This window comes from Fulmarus glacialis, unplaced genomic scaffold (genome assembly GCF_000690835.1).
Source record: "Fulmarus glacialis isolate BGI_N327 unplaced genomic scaffold, ASM69083v1 scaffold46027, whole genome shotgun sequence".
NCBI classification, from domain to species: Eukaryota; Metazoa; Chordata; class Aves; order Procellariiformes; family Procellariidae; genus Fulmarus; species Fulmarus glacialis.
Window position 1 is genome coordinate 25,961 of NW_009224697.1, and position 9,170 is coordinate 35,130.

Genomic DNA, 9,170 nt, shown 5'->3' on the forward strand with positions numbered 1-9,170 from the left:
TAAAATTCATAACAGTTTTCACAGGAGAGGAGTACTATTTTTTGACTAATAGTGCAATGAAAATATCCATGGCCCCTATCTATCTTAGGTGATCTGTAGGAGACTTTTCTCTTCAGGTACTTGTTATTTCAGAACCCCAAATATGATATTTGGTTTGTATTTATCTAGATATTTTACATAATTAGTTCAGGTACTCAAATACTTATCATAACATGATAACGTATTTATATTATTTACGGTCTTTCTAAAATTATAGCCCAACTCAGACCTAAGATGTGCAGAAACGATTGTCAGAAAATCTGATAGTGTGTATTGTAGGAAGACCGATGGGTGTTCATCTGTGAATTACCTGAAACATTTCACAATATTGTTTACACACACACACCCACACACACACACACCCCACTATGAAAATTAATTTCATAGTTAATTTGGGAAACTATTTGGTCTCTTTACAGCAGACATCTTGGCATATTATGCTTTCAGGGCTTTTACTGTAATTCCTATACTACATAGATACAATTTTTTTCTTCTCTCCTCAGAAATTTTTCCAAGAGATTCCAGTCTAAAAGACAAGTTCATAAAACATTTTACAGGTAAGGCAGCTGCTTGCTCTTAATTTTCCTACAGATGCATATTCTAAGTAGCCACAAGAATCACACCATTAGCTTTTTCGAGGTTCTGCACCAAGTTTAATATTTGTGAAGTTAAATTTGCATATTTTAGGACTAGACATTTTTAAAGAACTCTAATTATGTTGAAGTTTGACTCTCTTTGAATAATCTAGCCTAAAATAATTTTCAAAACATGGTAAGTTAAAACATTATTTAAAACGTATTGTTTCATTTTTATCATCCTATTGTTGCTTGCCATATTTATTTTCAAGTTCACTAATGTTAAAACTTCTCATTGGACTCCACATGTCTTTCAGAAACAGACCTATGTGGCCATGTAAATTTTCACTATATCAGGGAAACACTTTTTGTCTTCTGTCTCATGAGGTATACATGCAGATGCTTATTTTATCAAGGGAAACAAATACAACAAGGAAGGATTAAATTAGTGTAAATGAAACAGAAAAATAATTTGCTATTTCAAATATGAAAGTTTATTATGATTACAGTCGAGTACTTACTTGAAAACTGAAGTGGAGTTGTAAAATGCACTTACTTACCTTTGGGACTCTGTTTGGTAACTACTGAGAAAAATATTGTACCCTCTGAATATATGCAAAAAGAGTTGCCAACAGCAAGATGCTTGCGTTGTTTCTTTAGTCTCCAGTTCCAAATGTTCTGTAATTCAGAAAAGTGAAGGTCTCAGAGTATGACACTGCAAATCTGTTGGTGATTTTTAATGTTATTTGGATTAGTGAAACTAAAAACTAGAGAAATAGTTGGCAGTTGGAGCATGAAAAAGAGAATTGGAAATAATTATGCATTTCCTCTTTGCTGGAAATTTCAGATGGTCCTTGGCAAGAAAGGAGGGAATTTGTTATCTCTTTTGCATGGGGGAGATGTTCTTAAACCTTTAGGATAAGCACAACTTTAAGGATCTTTCTGCCAACTGCTAACTGCAGCCTAACAGCATCTACGGAAACGTGCAACACCCAGCTGGCCCTTCACTCTTGCAATAAACAAGAGTAATTATGAATCTTACCATTTTCAGTCCATATGAGACAGAAATGAAAAGAACATATAGATTCCAACTAGGCTGTCCTACGTAGCACAAGAATACTGAAAATTCCTCTCCTGGGGAGGACAGACAAGAAAGATTTGCTTATATTAATACTAAATCCATTCATTTTTAACTTTGGAAACTGCTCAGCTACCATGAAAAAGCTCAACAAAGAATCTGGGGAAGCTAAATAATGAAGACAGAACAAGTTTCATTACTCAAAAACAAAAGTGAAAAATAACCATGAGTTTTACAGAAGGTATTTTGAGAATACTAAATCATAGAAAAGAAAAAGAGCAAAAAATACTTGAAGGCCTGTTTCTGGAGCCATTCATTAAATTAATATCCTTTTCTGCATGAGTAGTTGCCATCAAAATTGCTGAAATTATTTGACTAACATTAGCTGGAATGAATAAGGAAAGCAAGTTCATTCCAAAATTGTTGAAGTTTATTTCTTTGTTGGCTCAGAATTTCTGCATACATCTTTTTTCTTTTTTTTTTTTTTTTTTAAATTATGCTCTTAAGATCTTCAGTGATGGGTTTTTCTGCCCATTTTTTCCTTTTCCACAGATTTATTAAGTCCTGTAATCCATAGGCTTTTTCTTAAAATACAGCCTAACTTTGTTTTTCTTGATTCTGTTCAAATCATAATCCTCTTTCTATCAACTTTAGTTAAGTAAACTGTTCAGATATAGTCCTTACCAGTTCAAGAGTTAGAACAGTCACAACTAATGAACTTGTGAAAGACAAGAAAAGGGGAAATCAACATTATCTTTACAGTCCATTATCTTTACAGTTTCAGGGTTAAGAAAATTATTGTACGCTTTTAGTATGCCAAGAATAGTAGACACATTTTAAAGCCAAATAAGAACCATATGTAACAGTCCTCGACTATAGGAAAAATCATAAATAAACATGTGAGTCATAAAGCTATCTATCAATTCAGCTTGAAAAGCCAACTGACACAGAGTGCTCTGTAAGGCACAAATAAAATTAACAACCTGTTTTTGATGGCAAGGAAGAGTACTAGAAAACCATATATTAACTGAAGGGACATAGAATTTATTTAGTGACAAAAGCTGATGTTATCTCCATATATCTTGGATAATTTCAAATTATGTACTTTCTCTTGAGCCTGATTACTCACTCAGATAAAAAAATGACAACAACCTTCCAGTTCAAAGTTGCAAAGGCTGCTTTGTCAGTTTGTTGAAAGCTTATTCATGGCTGAAAAATCTCATGAAATCCACATATTACTGTAAAATACATCTGATGTTCGAGTGTGTTCACTGTCATAGAGAGGAATCTTCTCTCAAGCTTTCGGTAGTTTGGCTCCACCATGCAGAGACAATTGGTTTGCTATGTTTTACCAGGCTGATAAACCACCTTTCAAGTTATAAATAATTTTTGCTCTGAAATGCGTGCTATCGTCCTCTGACAGGAAAGTTAGTCAACACAGTGTGAATCCTTTTGTAGCATTGCTTGAAACAAGCTATTCTTATTCAGGGCTCCTATTTGTGCTGAATTTAGAGGATGCAAGTTAAATTTAGTCTTGTTCAGTTAGTGTCAATTTATGTCAGTGTTTTCTGTCCAAATCACAGGAAACTCGTTCCCAGCTGTCAGTGGTAGTATTGCTGAGCAGGTTACATTTTTGCTCTCCTTTTCAACTTGGATGCCATCAGTAATACCTTCCTGGGGCCATCAGCAATTATGGAATGGCTCTTTGGCAACTTGTTACCTTTGTGCCATGTTTTGGAGACCAGTAGCTATATATTTTTATCAAATATTAACATGGGCAGAGAAGGGAGCACAGGCTGGAAGAACAAAGACACAGCACACCACACCCTGGGCACCTAGAGATTTGCCTCACCCAAATGTTGAAACACATGCTGCCCTCTGCAAATCTGCACCCTTTCTTGCTAGGACTACTTTAACAGGAGATCAGGTTCCTAGATGTTATTCAGCCGTCATTTTTTTTCCTCAACACCCACATTGTATATTAAGAACTTCATAAACCATCTGTGTGCAAATTAGAAGCATTCGTACATGAAACTACTTCATCTTTCCAGGGTTAGAAACCCATATTTGCTTGAAATGTTGCTTTTATTTATCTTCAGAAATAATATCCGCATTCCATCTACATTATTCCTTCTACGTTAGACTACTGACAACTACTGAGTAAACGAAATTCTGTTGTAGTTGCACCATTCTATTTTTCACCATATAAGAAATTTTATTGTTAATTTTAAATTACTGGAATTTCAAGGCTAAGCCAGTCCATCATTTCCAAGGGCCATTTTTCTGTTATTCAGATCATGAGCATAATAGCATAGCAATAGTATTTCTTTCTGTTATTTCAGTAGCATTGTTATACTTGTGTTGCATCATAATTGTTTAAGGTGTAGTAAAAGACTAAATGTAATTTTAGCCCCCCAAAACTGAACTTAATTCTATGGGTTGCCATCATTCATTGAAGCTGCAAAGCAGTGACATTGAAAGCATGTGTTTAATTCCTGCTTACTTTCAAACAGGGCCAGTCACATTTTCATCAGAGTGTAGCAAGCACTTTCATCGACTGTATCACAACACAAGGGACTGTTCAACGCCAGCCTGTAAGTAGTAATTCAAGTACCTTGTAACACTAGCTGTGATACCTGTTAAAAGCAACCTACTTTTCCAACTAAGTGTTTGATGTGCTGGTCCTTTTGTAACTGTTGCTCTTTACTTTAGCACTATATTACAAAATATACCCAAGGTCTTCTAATATACAAAGATTTTCTATTAATGCACTTGCAGTCAGCTGTGTATAATGGAGTTCCTTCAAAGTGACACTAACATAAATGAAATGAAAACTACACTCTGAAAAACCAGTTGGGCACGCCTGTGCAGAGGGCAGATATGAAGCCATATTCTCCTTCCTGCTTCCTTTACCTCTACTTATTAATTTGTGCAATAAGATAAAATCTGAACCATTCTCTACCTTCTCTTAACGCTCAATAGTATGGTTATATCTTGGTTTTTTAGTACATTTCAGTTTGTGATGATAATTCTCTATTATATGCCCATTGTTAGAGAACATAAAATCAATTAATTCATCATTTCTGTTATTGATACATGCAGTTCTTATCAAGCAATATTCCAGTACGAGATCTACAGAAGTTTTGCTTTAACACAGCCTGAATGTAATTTTGTCAGAGAGACTGAAAAATAAAACTGTCCTAAGATGTTATTAAATGGATAAAACAAACAACCAAACCAAACAAACAAAAAACCCCAAACAAAATGGAAATCCCTTAAAAAGAAGTTACTTCTAGTGCAATGGACAATTCAAAAAAAGTGAGTGGAAAATAAGCAATACATTTAATTAGAAAAGGTGAATCTCATTAGTGATGTGTAAGTACAAACTATGGACCAGGGTGCTTTGGAAATTTATCAGGATTTAACACGAAAAAATAATGACACTTCTTGTCTGCATCACTTGGAAAGATGGTAAGCACTTTGTGGGAGCAGCTGAGATGCTCTCTTCCCAAAGCTCAGCACCTCAGAGGATCTGGCTTTTGAAAGGGGCTGGAGCAGCCCTTGTCTCCATCCACCCTTACTCTGATGAGAAGTTGGAATGTAGAAATCCACATCTGATCCTCAAAAGGTATACATATAGCTTTGTGAGTAGACATTTGAGTAGGCTAGACATATATCTATTACATGCTGCATAATAAAAATACTATGCATGTTGCATATTGCATGCCTTGATACATGGATCCAGTATATATTTGGAGTCCCCTGTATTGCCTGAGTGCTTCACTTTATTTATGAAGAAACACAGTCATAATATTTCTCTTATAATTAAATAGCTTTTCTCTAAATTTAAAAACACGATTGTGGTTAGGATGGTGTGAAGAACTGATTTTTAAGTTCGACTATCAAAACAAAATGTAAAATAAAAAATGTGATTAAAACCAAATCAGGTTCTTTTTTCTCCTTTACGTCAACCAAACCCAAAGCAGACAATGAGTTTCATTCAACCTGAAGTGTTGATCGAAAAGGGAGAGCTAAATCCTCAGAACTGTCTCCACCTTATCCAGCACTCAGGGTTTACAATAGCTATTAAGGCTGATCATAACCAGGATCTTTTTCTATCTCTTTAGAGGGGTTTGATATTTTCTTTCAGGGACACCTTAGCCACCATAGGATGTCTGAGGATGAGTTACTTCCTCTCCTGCTGACATGGTTATATTCTGTACAAACATTCCCTGAAGAACTGAACCCAGGTTAGCATTCAGTCTCTTGCTGTTTGGCACAATTTCTATTAAGTTTTATTAAAATACTTATCAAGCAAGAGAAGAAAATTGCACCTAGGTATTTCTTGTTACCAAATAGTTAGATCTTTCAATTGGAAAGGATGGCAGTGGCTCATGGGCCACTTGAACCAAGTGGTCATTTGAACCAAGGGTACCAGAGAGAGAGAGATAGCAAGTGGGACACTAGTATCTCTAGTCTGATGGTTAGGAGATGTACTTAGACATGGAAAATACAGATTTCCATCAACGCTAATACTAAGAGGAACAATAAGAAGTTTGAAAGAGCCTGACCTCAAACTACCTCATAGTCTGCTGGTTAGAATAGCCTCCCAGTTAATGAGTTAAATTACTTCAGGTGAAGTTGGGAGTTGAACCTGGTCTTCTACATCTTAGGAGGAGATTACCTGGTAGAAAATTAATTGCTACCATCACTCACATTTCCTCTAGAGCCCTGGCTAGGATAAGGTACAATCTAATTTTGCATCTTGTACACGTGATTTCATGAATTTCCATCAGAGAATGGTTTCACTGTGTAGAGTGAAATTCTCGTACAAATTCTACATATAATTTTATGCAGTTTTTTGAGGGTATCTGGCAACTGAGATTCATTATTGCTGTGGGTGATTTTGTTTTATAGATTATAAAAGGTGTGCAAGGTTGCTAACGAGATTAGCAATGAGCCCTTTGTGTACACAGTCCTAGGATGTTTGCTATGTAAGTATAATTTTTTCCGCTCATTTTCTTACTTGTTGAATGGTCTAGTGATTTACTTCACACTTGTACCTTGTTATCAGGCGTGCATACAGAAATGTGGTATTAACAGAGTGCATCAGCATGCAGCTCTGGCATTGCTGTACGGACTGACCAGTTCCTCATGGAAATACATAGAAGCGCAGATACCTCTGATAGGGCCCACTGTAATTTCCTACAAGTCACTTGTGGCACCATAGTCTGTAATTATGCACTGGGTGACCTCTTACTGTTCAAAATTTTAAGAAAGAGTCTGGTTGGTGAAAGAAAAATGCATGAGGACTTCATGAATACATTTATTTCAGGCCTTACAGAAGAGGGCTTTGTTGTTAATCCATGGAAGAAGCAGAATGTCTTGGTCTCAGGTCTGCCAGTGCAATCTTCATAGATACCCTATCACTTTATTCATCTTCAGGACCACTTTTCATTCCCAGATTGTCTCCTGAGAATTTCTCTAAAGTTAATACCACTTCATGGTGATGGAAGTAAACTGAACATAAAGATGTGACAAAGCTAAAGGCTTCAAGTAACAGGCTGTGGAAGGAACCAGTCCATTCTCACTTATGAATAGCATGTTAAATGTGTTAATTAAACAGCATTGTCACTGATAAAAGGAAGATCGTCAAGTGAGCTGTTTTCTCCAGTTGTTTGAATATCAATAAGATGGTTACACTTCCAACAGTAATTTGAAAAACTGCACTGGTTATTATTGACCAACAAAATACATAAAATCAGTGAATTTAATTTATTTAGATTTCTTCAAAGATGGTTTCCTTTCACCACCTCCTCCTGACAAATATTGCAAGCTTGGAGTTTGGGGGAGTTGTGTATGTCACTTCTTCCTGCATCAAGACTTCAATTCATACTAATCAAGAATAAGAAAGGAAGAGTAGGATATGAGTCAGTGTTAGCTGATTTGATTTCCAAGTGGAGGTGGGATTCATTTTGGTGGCTCTGAGAAAATGCTTTGAAGAATATGGTAATATTTCAGTGCTGAGAAGAAATGACATAATTTCTTTCTTTTCTTCTTTTCTTTTCTTAACTATTTTCAGTCTGTTTGGCCCCCTGCCTTCCAGGTCTTGCAGATGGTTTCGAATATATCAGGAACACTGAACCAGAGACTGACCAGGGATCTCATTACTTTGCCAGGATCTCCTTTTCATGACTAAGGGCAGGAATCCTTCTCTGAATGTCCATTTTTAAAAATCTTTTTTTTGAGGTGCTGAAATTCCTGTTTGTTTGTTAGTGTTCTCTTTCAAATCTCAGCTTTCTAAAACATCCCAGCACACTCTCATTTTCTGCACTTTCATCTGTTCAGTCTGTGTTTTTCCCTCATCTGTATCCCTTTACACCTCTGGGTTCATAGCTGAGGGGTTCCAGAAAGATTTCTGGGTGTTCCGATACTTTTTTTTCCTTTTCTTTCAAGAGGATGAGTCAAAGATCTGCTTCCATATCCACAGTACAGAAGCATCTATCTCATCCTATTTCCATCTTTAAAATACAAAAGGATCAAAAGTTGCTATGATTTGCAAATCCAGGTGTTCTAATTTGCCTGCCAAAAATACACTCAAAGAGATGACATGTGGGGAAGGGAGGGTCTAAATGGTAAGCAATGTTAGCAGCTCGTGTGCACTGTGTTCACTTAAAGTTGTATCTAGGCTGACTTTCTCTCTGCTTTGTTAAAAATAAAGAAAGCATAGGAAAAAGTAGAGCTATGATCTGAGTGTTTCCCAGCTGCCTCTGTGCTCCCTCACCCTGTTCCTCCACCAAGTAGATAGAGTGGCTAGTTTCCCCTAGAGATAAGTCAGGCTCAGGTCTTCATGTTTACTCATATCCAATATCTTCTTGGAATGGAAACATTTTCCTGAGAAGGGTGAAAGGTGGGAGGAGTTGCTCTCTCTTCCCTTCAAATAGACAGGGCAGCACAGGAGTTATATGTGCTCATCCCGCAATAACACTGCATTTCTAGCATGATTCTGTGATTGCTTCTACTCCATCTTTTGGCACAGAGGATCTGTTTTCCTCACCACCCTCACACTAGCTTAGAGAGGACAGGGTCGTAGTTCCTGTTTACTGTAAGGGAATTTGCCTTTGCTTTAACATCTGAGAGAGTCTTGGAATTCTCGGTTGCCTTGAAGAAGGAGGTTCTCCCTCTCGAAGGATTGAGAACTACTTTTAAGCATTTCTCCTGCATGGACTAAATTAGGCTGCGTTTTCCTCATAAAAAAGAACTGCAGTGCTATTATGCGAATATTTTCCTCCCGCTCCTGTAAGTGCCCGGGTACAAAAAGGAGACGCGGTCTTTTCCTCTTGGAACTGAAGTTTTGCCTGGGAAAAGCCCATCTTCCCACGGGAGTTGGTAGCGCAAGCTGCAGGGGGAGCGGCGGGGGAGCGCCGCGGGCGGTTTCAGGACCCTGGAGAAGGCCGCCGGGGGGGCCGGCGCCGCGC

General features: G+C 37.1%; 1 protein-coding gene across 1 annotated transcript; it reads left to right on the plus strand.

Moving 5' to 3' along the window:
* Positions 1-542: 542 nt before the first annotated feature.
* On the plus strand, positions 543-6,674 carry FAM150A (family with sequence similarity 150, member A; the record flags this gene model as incomplete). The annotated part of the gene is made up of 3 exons (XM_009582215.1): positions 543-596; positions 4,206-4,286; positions 6,610-6,674. Coding segments are annotated over 3 exons (200 nt in total), but the record flags the coding sequence as incomplete, so codon positions are not given.
* Positions 6,675-9,170: the final 2,496 nt, after the last annotated feature.